The following is a 14,528-nucleotide window of genomic DNA, read 5'->3' on the forward strand; positions in this document are numbered from 1 at the left end:
GCCCCAGCTTCTCCGTAGCTACACTCCCCTGGATTTACACTCACCTCAGAATTCTTAAGCCAGGCCCCTTCTTTCTCTAGGAACCATATTTTTCTTGTTTCTTTCTTTGTCCTTGTTATGGTTCCTTTGCCCCCTCCCCTTTTGTCTTCCTAGTTACTCTTCTTTCTCTTGGGGAAAAAAAAAAAAAGCACAAACCACATATTTTGAAGGACAGGAAACCTGAGAAGCCATCGCTTTAGGAACTCAGGACAGCTAAATTTAGTAGCTCAGAATAGAAGGTGAGGCCTTCAAAATCTCAGGCTCCAGGTGCACTGTGAAAATCTCCCAGTTAGGATCCCTCTGTGGGCGGCTGCCCCTTCTCTACTGCTCACCTCTGAGAAATGGGGCTTGGGGAAGGGGTCAGCATTCAGAGTCCCTCCACTAACACTGGCTTGTTGACCCCACTAGAAGGTGAATTTACTTAGAAATCATGTTGCCAAAGAGCCCTGCTTCCCTCCCCCCTCCCCCACTGAAAGGCAGGAGGGCAGGAAGATTCCTAGCCTTCAGGATGAACTACAGCAACCAAGGTGGGGAGGTTTCCTAGGAGCGGGTGAACAGGCTTGTCCCCAAGAGCATGAAAAGCAGGAAGCAAAGGCCAGAGTGAGGAAGACTGGAGGGTGAACAGCATGCACACACCAGGCCACGTTTCAGCTGCTTCCAAGGAGGGAGGAGGCCATCTCTGCCACTTCCTGCTCCTTTGCCCAGCTGATGCTGTGGACACCTCCTACAGGAAGCCTTCCATAGGCACAGTCATGAGCCAGGTGCCAAGCAGTGGAGAGAACCATTCATTCTGGTCATTTTTAGAAAAATCAAAATTGGGGACACCTGCCTGGGTGGCTCAGCAGTTGAGCATCTGCCTTTGGCTCAGGACATGATCACAGGGTCCTGGGATCAAGTCCCACTTGCATGGGGTTCCCCAAGGGGAGCCTGCTTCTCCCTCTGCCTATGTCTCTGCCTCTCTCTCTGTGTCTCTCATGAATAAATAAAATCTTAAAAGAAAAAAGGGAAAAATCAAAATTGGTGTCAGGTGGGTAGAAAAAGATGACCATTTCATAGCCACCCTATTGCCTTGGTGGTAGGGATACTGCGGACAGTTCCAGGAGAAAGTGACCCAGAGAAGAAGTACCATTTCCTTTTTGGACAGTTTTTAGGAAGCAGAGCACCCCCAACCCCACACTATTTGCCAAGAAAAATCTAGAATGATTCCTTTCTAAAAGCACAGGATGAAAAGGGAGAACGTTTGGGCTATCCTGCTGACTCCAGGGCTCCTCACTTTCCGTGAGCTGCCCTGATTAAATGAGAAATGGATGTGATAGCACTCTGCAAGCTGCGGCATGCTGTTCAACTGAGTGCCTGAGCCAGCAAGGCTCAAAGGGACACGACCGGCAAGTCCTAGGGGTGTGCCCACCGTGCCATCGAGCCCCTGAGAAGTCAGTACACGGGCATGGGGCCCAGATCATATTTGGGTCTGAAGCTGCCTACTCAGGCAGTAAAGAAACCTTATATAATGAAGTTAATATTACAGAGCACTTGTCTTTCCAGGGCAGGGTTCACCTTTCCAGCCACCCAAAGGAGGTCATGGTATCACTTTGGATCTGACTGAGCTTCTGCTGAATTATTCACTAGTTATGGATACTAGCCCAGCTCTGGGGTCCCAGCAGTGGGCTCTCTGGAGAGGTGGGAAAGGATGCAGTGAGAACTTCCCAAATGCAGACTGGGGTGAACGTCCAAGAGGACAAAAGAAGCAGAGGCATGAGAGTCAGACTCTGGAGGATGCAGCAAACGGGCTGGGGGGTGCCAAGAACAGTCGGACATCCCAATATCCATCAGAGAGACAGAGGAAGGTTGGACAAGGCTACTGTTCCCCAAAACTTCACTCATTGCCTCCAGCCCCCACACTGCAGGGCAGGGGAGCCCTTGATTCCTGGAGTCTAGACGGAATGCAGTAGGGTGTGTTTATTCACTTCTTCTGTTTCGGAGCCCTCTGCCCTGCGGGGTAGAAACAGAGAAAGCCCAGACAGGCCAGGAGAAGACAAAAGAGGCAGAGGAGGTGATCAGGTTAACGATACTACATTTCCATTGCCTCATCTGGCACCAGAGGGGACAGGGGTCGCGTTTCACATCTCAGGGATGTGGTGGATCCAGGGAGGAAGGTGCAGCAGTGGTTGGGGAGACCTGTGCCAGCTCCCATGACCCAAGCCCACATCACCAGGGCTGGCTCCTCGCCGTCTGGAACAGGATGACAGAGAGCTCCTGTTGCTGCTGTTAGGGGCTCTGGCGTAGGGCTGACACCCAAATCTTGAGCACACCTTCCACTGGGGTGCATCTCAGGGGGCTAAGGATCCCAAGGGAGGAAGGTGGGGACCTGAATGGAGTTTCCCACCTGTGTCTGGGCTGGCATCCACTCAGTCCCTAGGGGCTGCAGATACAAGGTCTCCCACAAGTGTTTCACCCGAGCTAAGACACAAGAGGGTTGAAAGTGCAAGACACTGGGTCTTGTTAGGTAACTTGGACGTGATCTCCCTTCACCACCCACCCCTGGAATTCACTACTTCCAGAAGCCAGGGCTGATCTGGAAAACAGTGGGAACTTTCCATCTGGAAATTCATGAGGCTCCTGGGTGGCTCAATCGGTTAATCGTCTGCCTTCAGCTCAGGTCATAATCCCAGGGTTCTGGGATCAAGTCCTGCATCAACTGCCTGCTCATCAGGGAGTCTGCTTCTCCCTCTACACCTCCCTCCTGCTTGTTCTCTCTCTTTCATATTCTGTCTCTCAAATAAATAAATAAAATGTTTTAAAAAGAAAGAGAAAGAAAGAAAGAAAGAAAGAAAGAAAGAAAGAAAGAAAGAAAGAAAGAAAGAAAGAAAGAAAGTCAGTCAGTCGTGGGAAAAAGATGAATAAAGGCTAATTCTAGAAGTCAGTGCCTCCTGGGACAACTAAGCAAGCCCACAATCCTATTCTAAAAGAGAAGGCTGTTGCTCATGAGCTCTGGGGTCAGAGCTTTAGGTAAGGAGCAGAGTTCCCACCTTTTAGCCCCTCTCCTGATTGGAGAAGACCTTAAAAGGCAAGAGGTTTCACCTGAACAGGAGGAACACACACTAAAAGAAGAATTTCTTGATTCGCCAGGTACCACAACATATACTGCTATGAGGGTCCCGAAGGACCCTGGCAAATAGGGTCTTTTAATCACCAAGACAAGGAACAAAGGTTCATGGCAAATCCCAGAGGTGCCCTGCATTGGCCTGGCAAACAGCTGGCGGCATGGGCAGCCTCAGGAGTCTTTTCTGAGGTTGTTAGGGCTGGTTGCCTCTGGTTCTCCCTCCACCTGAGGAGCCTTTCCATGCAGAGAGGAAGAAAAGGGAAGAGGGGAGGATGGGATCGGGTGGTTGTCCTCTCCCGCAAACGGGTGTGAGTTCAGGCTGGCACAGACCTGAGTGTGGACCTGAATGACTGAGCATGCAGAGTGGCACATGGCTCTGAAGATGGATGCATTTGTGTGGAAGGGCCGAGCGACCCCACTGGACCCTGGAGCACGGCCCTCTGGCCTCCTGGGTGCCCTGGCCTACAAGCTCAGACATATGAGGAGGCCCCACAGATGAATGATCTGGCCTCCCCTAGCTGTGCAGGGGCCATGGTTTGCAAACATCTCTCAGCAGAGCAGCCCCGCCCCCCTCTGACCCAGCAGACTCTCAGGCAAGAGCCTAGGGCTGAGGGTGACCCCTCACTTGCCATCCCTTGGAGTAAACAGGGGTGCTTACTCATGCCAGGGCAGAGGAGAAATCTTGTTGTCGACTAAGACTGGTGGAGGAGTACACTGAGGAACAGGATGCCCAGAGGCTGCTCTGGTTTAGGTAATGAGCAGATGAACGGATGAACGGGTTTCCCCGTCTGGAGCCTGGAGATAAGACCTCCCTAAGGCCACAGGAAATATCCAGTCATGACGTGATATCTCCACCCTCTGCACCTGGCGGTGTGCACCTGGCCCTCTCCCACCCTGACTGCCCTGGTTCAGCAGAAGTCCTGCCACTGAGCACCTCCATACTGGTCTCCTACAGCTCCTTGACCTCTCCTGGGAGCTCCAGGCTCCCACGGCATAGCTCCCTGTGTCCTCAGAGGGCACCACCCATACCACACAGAAGGGGAAGGGCAACCAGAGCAAGGTCAGGCGCCATCCTGGCAGAGCTGGCCACAAACCCCGCCTTCCTGCACTATTCCTCTGCCAAGACCCTCCAGCCGGGTGTACCTTGCACAAGCCCAGAAGAGGTGTGGGAGCTGCGGCAACAGCTGGGGACAAGTTTTGAATAAGGCCAAGAGGGAAGTATTGACCAAATCAGATGTGGAAGAAATGAGGAAAAGGAAATAAAAGTCTCTGACCCTTGCAGGGGCTAATCCACTCCCTGAAAGGCTGGCAGCAGGAAATGAAGGCAGGACAGGAAGAGTTATTAGGTTTCTCTTAGAGTACACATTTTCTAGGAACTGCTGCTCAGCAAAAAGAGACAGAGAGAGAGGGAGAGAAGGAGAAGAGGAGGGGGAAGGGAGAGAGAGAGAAAGATGAGTGGGAGAGGGTGACAGGGGGAGAAGTCATATACTGGGGATCCAGGTGGCCCAACTGCATTGCACCTGCACTCAGTGGTTCTTGCCGCAGCCCCCGGGACCCAGGATTCCCAGAAGTTAAGGCTGCCTGACGCACAGATGAAACCTAGATGTCACCTGTGTTCTCTATGCACCTGCCACTGCTCCAGTGCACCGACAATTCGTGACCATTTTTTTCCGCTTTATAGCTGTCAGGCAGAGAGAGTAGCTACCTTTCCCTGTGCTCTACAAATAGTAGAAAGCAGGAGGTGGGGCAGACATTGGCACTTGTTTTTGCTTTTATGGGGAAATCATTTAAGGCACGATGTCTCAAACAGTCACTGGATCTGGAGGAAACAAGTGACAGCCAAAGGATGTCAGCAAGGCTGAGCTGCTTCCTAGGACTCAGTCCCAACTGTCCCTCTCCTGCACCCCTGCGTCCTCAGGGCGCCAGGTCCCCTGCTCTCTTCGGGTGGGGGCTGGGTGAGCCTCTCCATGACAGCTGAGGAACTAGAGCTGCCTCCAGGCTGTTCCAGTAACTCAACCCCCGCCAGGGCCGCTCTGGTCCGAAAGCCAGCTGGTGAGTTCCAAACAATGGCAAGGGGTGTGGGTAGTGGGGGAGGCTTATGAATTAAAAATAGATGCTAGTAATCACCAGGGAGCTTGCAGAGAGCATGTGGAGCTGTGTTTACTAGAGAGAAGAATACCTCCTATTCATGCCCAGACACTGAGGTGGAACCACCAGAGCATCTCACAGCAACCAATGGCCTCTGGGTCTGGGGGAGTCAGCTGACAGAACAGGCTTTCCTGATGGCCAGAAGACCCCTTTTCTCCTCAGGAGCCCTGCAGGGCCTCGCCTATCCCTGGCGGGACAGTTACAGGACAGGAGAGCTGGGTAACCGAAGGGGAATGGCACCCAAGTGATAACATCACCCTCTGGGGCCGAGACAAACCTGCACCCTGTGGCTACTGCATAAAAGGGTCCCTAGTGCTTTTAGTGACTCCACGTCCATTTGGCCTGGGGAGCACGCTAGAATGTAGGGTCTGGTCTCCTCTCGGTGGGATTTAGTCTTCTCTCTGTGGGAAGTGGCTGGGTGTCCTCAGGCAAGCAGTCTCCTGATTTCTCGAGGCCTGTCTCTTCAGCTGGAAAATAGAGATAGTGCCTGCTCTGGCAGCTTCACGGGGATTTTTTTTTTTTAAGATTTTATTTATTTATTCATGAGAGACACAGAGAGAGAGAGAGAGGCAGAGACACAGGCAGGGGGAGAAGCAGCCTCCATGCAGGGAGCCCGACGTGGGACTCAATCCCATGTCTCCAGGATCATGCCCTGGGCTGAGCCACCCGGGCTGCCCCACAGGGTTGTTGTTAACCAGGCAATAACACGGCAGAGTTGGGGAAAGCTGAAAGTTCTGATACGGATATAAGACGACCAAAGGAGCCACCCCTGTCCCCTGACCACCCTGAACCCAGGGCACTGTCCTCCCCGGCAGCTGGCCCAAGAGCGTCCAGCCCTGGCCTCCCACCAGCAGCAAGAGAACCCCGACCATCCCGGGGGCAGTGTGAAAACCAAGCACCAGCCACAGGCAAAAGCCTGAGGGGAAGTTCCCCAGCTGACGTGCCTGTCCCCATGCCCTGGGCCCCCTGCATTCCCCGTCAGCAAACATCAACAAGTTTCACCAGTTTCTAACGGTGCCCGCCGCCCACCCGCTCCGTCTGCTCAGCCGCCAGAGAATACAAGGTTCACATTCCCTCCTCATAAAGCAGCTGTGCTTCCAGGGACCCATGGTTGACAGAACTGTTCTAATTTGATTTCTAAAGTGTTTTCACTGACTCAGCATGGAAAGGTGGGCCTGGCTGCAGTTGTATACCAAGCACTTGCTCACTACAGGCTGATAACTCAGCTCATTCTGCTGGGACCCTCTGGGTCTCCACTCCACAAGGCCTTTCAGCCGACATATGCAGATCTCACTCTTGGAAAACACTCCCCACAGCTGAAACTATGCTTGCAAATGGTCCAGTGCCATCATTTTAAATCCTATTATACACTGAAAATCCCCAAATATATGTCTCCAGCTTGGATCTCTCCCCAGGACTCCACACACACATCTGATTGCTTCTTTGGCATTTCCACAAGCATGTGACATAGCCATCTCAAACATAACCCGTCCAAAACCTAGCTCTGATTTCTACCCCCCATGACCCCTGCCGGGTATCTGTTCCATTTGCCTGTTTTCCCAACTCAGTTAATGGCAATTTCTTCTTTCCAGCTGCCAGGCCAAAAGCCTGTGTGCCATCTTTGCCTGCTTCCTTTCTGTTATGCTCCACATCCATCAGAGATGGATGTAGCTCAAGCTCTGAAGTGAATCCAGGATCCAGCCCCTTCTCCCTACCTCTTGCTGCTCCCACCCAGCTGCAAGCCACCACCACCTCATGCCTGGAGGATTTCAACAGCTTCTTAGCTGGACTCCAGGTTCACACCCTGGCTCATAGCCTGTTCTCCACACAGCAGCCACAGTCATCTTAAAAGGTGTCACGCATCTGTACAAAAGCCTTCAAATGACTTCCTGTCTCAGTTGGGAAAAAAGTCAGAAGTCTTATTCCTGGCTGGTGAGGCCCTATGTGGTCCGCAGCTCTCCTCACCCACCCTTAAAAAACTGACAAAACCCAAAATCCCTCAGGCCAGTATGTGCTGTCCTTTCTCCCCAGATGAGCAACACATGCTGCTCCCACTGCCATCTCCTTGATCCACTGAAACCGGTTTCTTGCTGGTTACCAATGACCCCCACTGTTTGACACCACCTGCGTACATTTCCGATCCCTGATGGGACTGTCACTCCTGCTACACTTCACTCTGTTGATTACTTCCCTCCTCCTGAAAACTCCTTCCTCCTTTTGCTTCAGCGTCATCTCTCTCCAGGACAACTCCTACATGTCTGGCTCCTCTGTCCCTTATATGTTGGATCTGTCCTTGGCCTCCTGTTCACTCCATGTACGCCCTTCAAGGGTCTCTTCCATACCCTTGAGTTCAAGCTCAGTACTGATTCTCAGAGTGCCAGCCCAATCCAGATCTCTCCCCTGTGAACCTGACTGCCAGCTGGGGGTCTTCAGTCGGACAGCTCCCAAGGCACGTGGAACTCAATGTGTCCAAAAGTGAACTCATCACTTGTCTTCCAAAACCTGCTCCCACTCCTGTATTTCCTCAACTAGAGGATGTCCCGTCCCTCAAATTGGTGAGCCAGAAACCCTGGAATCATCCTCTACTCTTTCCCTCCCTTTAGCTTCCTCTTCGCTTTCTCGCTGGTCTATTGATTCCAACTTCTGAAAGCCTTCTGAATTTGTCTCCTTTCCATCCTCACTACAGCCTAGATGACTCCAGGAGCTCCAAAAACAGTTTCCTTGACTTCACTCTTGCTCCCTTTCCTAGTCTATCTTCCCAGTCCTACAGTGAGATCCAGAGGGACTGCCTCCCTCTGCTTCCCACCTAACACCCATGGCTTCACACTACCCTTGTGATCTGGGCTCTGCCTACCTGTCCATCAGTTCCCCACAGAGCTGTCACAGTGAAGCCCAGCAGCCCCTTGCACCAGCTCACCAGCTTCTGTACCTGCTACACCTTCTCTCCTCTCTCCCCTAGTTCTTCCCTGGCTAAATCAGACTCCAAGATTCAACTCCATGGCTTCCTCTACAAGGTCTTTGCCAATTCTTTCTCCTCTCCCTGTCCCCCAAAGCCTCTATCACAACCTTATCACCCTATTCTATCCATCTGCCCATCCCCCTCCCTCCTACTCAGTAAGCTGTGTGAACACTGCACCTCCAGCCTATTTACTGTTACAAATGTTCAGTAAGTACCTGTTACGTGAACAAAGGAATGAAGACAGAAATTCAGGAAGTACCACACTAGATTTTCTCCTTACCAAACAACCCTTAACAGATTCCTCTCCTATCTTCTTTGGTTGGTAATAATAATAAAAACAATACTGTGCCATGCTCCATGCCAAGTATTTTATACAAATATGAACCCATCCAATCCCACAGCAACTCTACTGTTATTATCTTTGTTTTTCAATCAGGGAAACTGAGGTACACGGAGGTTAAGTGACCGGTGCAGCTAGCAAGTGGCAGAGCCAGGGTTGGTGCTAGCCTGTGCTCTTAACCAACCGCATTTATTGCTTCTCGATAGCACGTTTAAGGTGAACGAGCTAGGATTGACATTGGCCTGAGCAAAATATTATTTTGAAAAACCCAGAGACACACAGAAATGAACCATTTGGGGACCATCTCTTGCTTGGGGCTCGGGCCTACCTCTGACTCCTGCAACAGGGCAGAGAGCTCTGTGGGCAGCAGGTCTGGGGAAGCGCCAGGCAGGGCCCCCAGCTCAGCCCCCACCTCACCCCGCCTCCAGGGTCCAGAGGCCCCACCGAGCCCCCCTGAGCCCCCTCACCTTGTCACCGCTGCCCTCGGCCTCCTCGGCCAGGAGATACACGTTGCCCCCGTCGGCCAGCAGCAGGGCCGTGTCAGTGGTGGAGGAGGAGCGGGGGCGGCACTGGTGCTGGTGCAGGATGGCGGCCAGGCTGCTGTCCTGGGGGGCCTTGCGCAGCAGGTGGGGGCTGCCGCGCTGGGGCTCCAGGGAGCTACTCTTGCTGCGCCTGCTGCCGCCCCCGCCGCCCCCGCCGCTGTGCAGGCTGGCGCCCCGCTTGATGGAGGGCCGGGAGCGGATCTGCTGCAGCACGCGGTTGAAGGCCGTGGGCCGCGCGGGCAGGTCGTGCAGGGACACGGCGTAGGAGACGCGGTGCATCTCCGGGGAGCGCTCCTTCTCGTCCGGGGAGTCATGGTCCGACATGCCCTGCTGCTGCTGCTGCTGCTGCTGCTGCTGCTGCTGCTGCTGGGAATCCTGAGACGTCTGGTGCTCCCTCTCCCGGGACCGGCGCCGGCTGTGGAACAGGTGCTTCAGGCCGTGGCCAAACATGGAGCCCTCTGAGAGCTGCTGGATTTTCTTAAGGAGGAAAGATGAAGAACCCTGGTGAGTGGAAAGCTCTGAAATGCCCAGGTGCTGGGGATAGAGCTGGGGGCAGGGTGGTGGGGCGGTGGTGGGGGTGAGTCTGTTCTTGGGAGACTGGTGGAGCTAAACTCTAAGTGTCTGAATCCCTAAGATCCTCGTAAATGGCCCATCATGCCTAAAAGGGTACCTTGCACCCCACCCCACCCCACCCAATGGCCCCCCAGTTAACACATGGTTCAGGGTTGCCAGTCATGGTATCTCATGGCTAGTCCAGGGCTCAGTGGCACACACCAATAGCACTCGGCTCCCAGGGTTGTATCCCTCTGGGTTGACCCAGCCTACCCTCTGGTCTCTCCCTCCTTCTACGTAAGCTCCTCTTTCAAGCTGCACTGGCTCTTTCAGACCACCAGGCAGCCATTTCCAGAGATGCCTCACTGCAACGCTCTCCGAGAAAATCGGGGTCATACTGCTGCAGTAGACACCACTAAGTGCCTAGTGCAGATATATTCCTTTCTTACGAACCAAACTGCCTGGTCTTCATGCACCTGGCTGAAAATTCTTCCTCCATCACACTCCCTTACAGCGAGGAGTAGCTACATGATAGCTTAACCCAATGAAAAGCAAGGTTGAGAGTTTCTAGCAACATTTGCTTTCCTAATAAAGATCCTCACCCTTCCTACTTCTTCCCATCTGGAATGTAGACGTAATGTCTGGCCATGCAGCAGCCATCCTGCAATTATAAGATGACTGGCTTGATGATGGAGGGCGTCACACACATGGTAGAGCTGCAAGCAACAGGCTTGGAAACTTGATGGTCCTATGCTGCCACCAAAGCAGTTGTGAATGCCTATCTTGGGATTCTGGCTGCATGAAATAAACAAACCTATCTTTGTCTACAGAACTCTAGTATGATTTTCTTTTTTTCTTTAATTTTTATTTATTTATGATAGTCACAGAGAGAGAGAGAGAGAGAGAGAGGCAGAGACATAGGCAGAGGGAGAAGCAGGCTCCATGCACTGGGAGCCCGATGTGGGATTCGATCCCGGGTCGACAGGATTGCGCCCTGGGCCAAAGGCAGGCACCAAACCGCTGAGCCACCCAGGGATCCCTGATTTTCTGTTATTTATAGCAAATCTGATTCCTTTTTTTAAATTTTATTATTTTCAAATAATCTCTATACCCAATGTGGGGCTCAAACTCACAACCCTGAGACTGAGTCACATGCTCCACCAACAGAGTCTCGTTCCTGATATGGTTGGCAATAAAATAAACTTTACTTGAGCTTCCAGGTTGCTGAACACATCCATGTGCCAGGAGGGTGGCACACCCTAATTCCATCAGGACAGAAGCTCCTGTACTCAGGACCTTTCCAGACTGACCTCATCCCATGTATTTCTCCATCCTACTAGTCATCTGTATCCTTTATAATACCTTTATAATAAACTGGTAAACATAAAAAATGAATAATAAAGGTCATGTCTTACCGTGTAGTCAATAATGTGACCACTTCTTTAGAATGAGGTATCTAAACAAGTGTCTTTCCCCTGAGATTGGAACAAACCACATAGGCCCCACAGCCCAGCACTGCCCTGGTCCCAGTCTTTCCTCTCAGCTCTCCTGTTCCCCAGGCAGGACTGCTCAGGCCAGGGCCAGACAGCCTGTGGTCAGGGCGCTGGCTTATTTGGCCAGGCCGAGCCTCAGGCAGAGAGCTTTGGAGCCAAAGCGAGGCTTGGGATGTGCAGGACCAGGTAAGAACCCACACTCTGTGACTCCTAAGAGGGAAACTCAGAACCAGGCCATTTGGGGCTCAGTGAGGCACTGCATGTCTCCATCTGTGAGGAGCAACCCATAATCTCATGAGACAGACTCATTTTTAAAAAACAGTCCAAAGGAAAAAAAAAAAAAAGTCCAAAGAGTCACATGGCCTGAATTTTCTTTTTTTCTAGAAACAAACTCACAGAGCAGAAAACCTTAGACACAGAAACCAAGAAAAAAAAATCATGTTTAGATCTGAATTAACTGACCCACCTCTTATTGTTTCTTTATACCTCTGGATGGTTTGTGGAGACAGCTGCATGGACCTCTGGATGTCAGTAACTATACTACTGTGTATTTGTGTAAACATTTAGGATTTTCATTTTTGGCCTCATTTGAGTCTCTCTACAATCCTCAAAGTAGGCAGGGCCCTTCCATTACCCATTTTACAGACCCAATATGTGACATCAGTACAATCCACCAGAGACACCAGGGACACATGGTTTACAGTGAGGTTTTTTTGTTTATTTTTTTTAAGATTTTATTTATTCATGAGAGACACACAGAGAGAGGCAGAGACATAGGCAGAGGGAGAAGCAGGCTCCATGCAGGAAGCCCAATGTGGGATTCAATCCAGGGACTCCAGGATCACACCCCAAGCCAAAGGCAGATGCTCAACTGCTGAACCACCCAGGTGTCTCTTGTTTTTTCTTTTAAAGATTTTTTAGGGACGCCTGGGTGGCTGGCTTAGTGGTTGAGCACCTGCCTTTGGCTCAGGGCATGATCCCCGGGTCCTGGGATTGAGTCCCACATCGGGCTCCCTGCACAGAGCCTGCTTCTCCCTCTGCCTATGTCTCTGCCTCTCTCTGTAGGTCTCTGTGAATAAATAATTAAAATCTTAAAAAAAAAAAGATTAAAAAAAATTTATTTGACAGAGAGAGAGAATGAGCACAGCAGGGGGAGCAGCAAGCAGAGGGAGAAGGAGAAGGAGGCTCCTCGCTGAGCAGAGAGCCTGATGTGGGGCTCGATCCCAGGACCCTGGGATCATGACCTGACCCAATGGCAGGTGCTTAACTGACTAAGCCACACAATTGCCCCACAGTTTACAGTTTTCAAGATGTTTTTTCCTTTTACATTATCTTACTTAATTTTCCCAGACACTAATAAAAGCAATAGTAATAACATTTCCACTTTTCAATGAGGAAATGAAGGCTACCACCATTCCTTCTCAAGAATTTAATTTTGGGGCAGCCCTGGCAACATTAGGTTGCTCAGTCCCATGGGAGTTACCATCCCTACAGGGCCAGCCTGAGGCAGGGCCAACATGTCCAGGGCAGACAGACCAGGGAGCACACTCTGCCATCAATTTGGAAATGGCCAGATCCGTGGCCTCCAGACCAGGAACAGCCAGGATACTCCTTCTTCCTCAGGCCCAAGCTGATACCAGACCCCCCTCCAGGCATCACGGATGGGGCCAGCTGGCTCTGGCATTTGCCCAGCTGCTCCTGCCAAACAGTCACATTACATATTACAAATTGTCCTTCAAGCATTCCTTCCAGGTCTTTGTGTCCTTTCCCTACCATTTCTGACCCAGCTTCTCCAACTCCAAGGTCCATCTTCTATATCTGCTCAGGTCCCCTCAAAAGTCTTCACCAGAGGTCCCAGAGCTCTGAGCCATTTCCTCCCCCTAAGCCCTGGGAAACGGATGGAGGAAACGGAGGTGCTGTGGCCAACAGCCACCACTGTCTGCTCTGTTGCCTCAAATCCTAAAGTCCTTCGCCAATTTATTTTAAAATCATATGGCATTTTTCAAAAGTGCTTCCCAATTTATGCTATCATTCCTTTTTTTTTTTTTTTTTAAGATTTTATTTACTTCTTCATGAGAGAGACAGAGAGAGGCAGAGACACAGGCAGAGGGAGAAGCAGGCTCCATGCAGGGAGCCCAATGTGGGACTCGATCCCGGGTCTCCAAGATCATACCCTGGGCTGAAGGTGGCGCTAAACCGCTGAGCCACCCAGACTGCCCTATGCTATCATTCTAAGCTGATGCTAGCTTAGCCTCAGGAGGGAGGATGGGACTGGTATCAGCATCTCCGTTTTGCAGATTAAAAAAACTGAGGTACAGCACAGTGCAGTGGCTCATCCAAGTTACACAGACAAGCCTCCAACCTCCAGTCTGATTTATCTTTGATGGCTCATACACTGACTGCAAGACTAAAGCAGATGCAGTATTTACAGACATCTCAGAACAGTCTCACGGGCAGGATTAAAACAAACCAAAAATGCCTGGGCCAGGGGAAGATGGGTCCCCTGAACTGTGGTGGTCAATCTGCCTGTGCTACATTGTGGGATGAGGGTAAGGGCTTCAACCACTGTGGGCCTTCAGTTCACACCTTCCTCATCTGTTCTGCAGGTAAAGGAAAGCCAAAGATAGTGGCTAGATAACTGTAGGACATTTGCCCCAGCAGCACCAAGGAGCCTGCTAAAGTCTGCAGGAAGCACGAGGGGAAAGAACAATGGGAAGGGGGGTGTTGCTTCAAATGAAGGGCTTGTCCCCCACTTACAAAGTGCAAGGCCAGAAAGCTGGGGGTGCTTCTGCATGCAAGTGTCAGAGAGGAAATGGTTGAGGAGTTTTGACATAATGTGGTAAGTGTTAAAAAAAAAAAAAAAAAAAAAAAACCCAAACACACAAAATCAACAACTCAGCAGATAACCAGCCACAAGTTTTGGAAATGAGGAAAACCATGGTGACTAGCTTCAGGGAACTTGGCCACCAACGCAGCAGAAAGCACCACCTGCTCTGACTAACAGGTTCCAGCTACTAAATGTCACTTGCTTTTCCACACTGACTTTTGCTTTTCCCCAGCTGCCAGAAACCATTTTGGTGGCCAAACGAAGCCATGTATTAGAAGAGAGCTGAGATGTTTCAGAGTTAGGGGTGAGATGTAAACAGAGCTCTCCCGATTGATTAGACCGCGAGAGAACTGTCCCGGAGCTGGAGGCTGGGAGCTAGCCAGAAAGGACGGCTTCCCAGGACAGGTGCTGAAGCCCGGGGGAGGTGAAGGCTGAGGCATCTGCTCTCCCCTCCTCTGGAACTGATTTTCAGGGCAGAAAGGACCCCCGTCCTTGGGCTGCCACTGGATGATTTCTGAAAGATCCTTC

General features: G+C 51.4%; 1 protein-coding gene across 2 annotated transcripts in view; it reads right to left on the reverse strand.

Moving 5' to 3' along the window:
* The window catches only part of TMCC2 (transmembrane and coiled-coil domain family 2), a 41,201-nt gene that overhangs the window by 17,677 nt on the left and 8,996 nt on the right, over positions 1–14,528 (reverse strand). For both annotated transcript variants that reach the window (XM_072814915.1, XM_072814916.1), the window contains exon 2: positions 9,054–9,605. In XM_072814915.1, coding sequence (XP_072671016.1) covers positions 9,054–9,605 — 552 coding nt within the window. The remainder of the gene's footprint in view (positions 1–9,053; positions 9,606–14,528) is intronic.

Source organism: Canis lupus, chromosome 38 (genome assembly GCF_048164855.1).
Source record: "Canis lupus baileyi chromosome 38, mCanLup2.hap1, whole genome shotgun sequence".
Classification (NCBI taxonomy): Eukaryota; Metazoa; Chordata; class Mammalia; order Carnivora; family Canidae; genus Canis; species Canis lupus.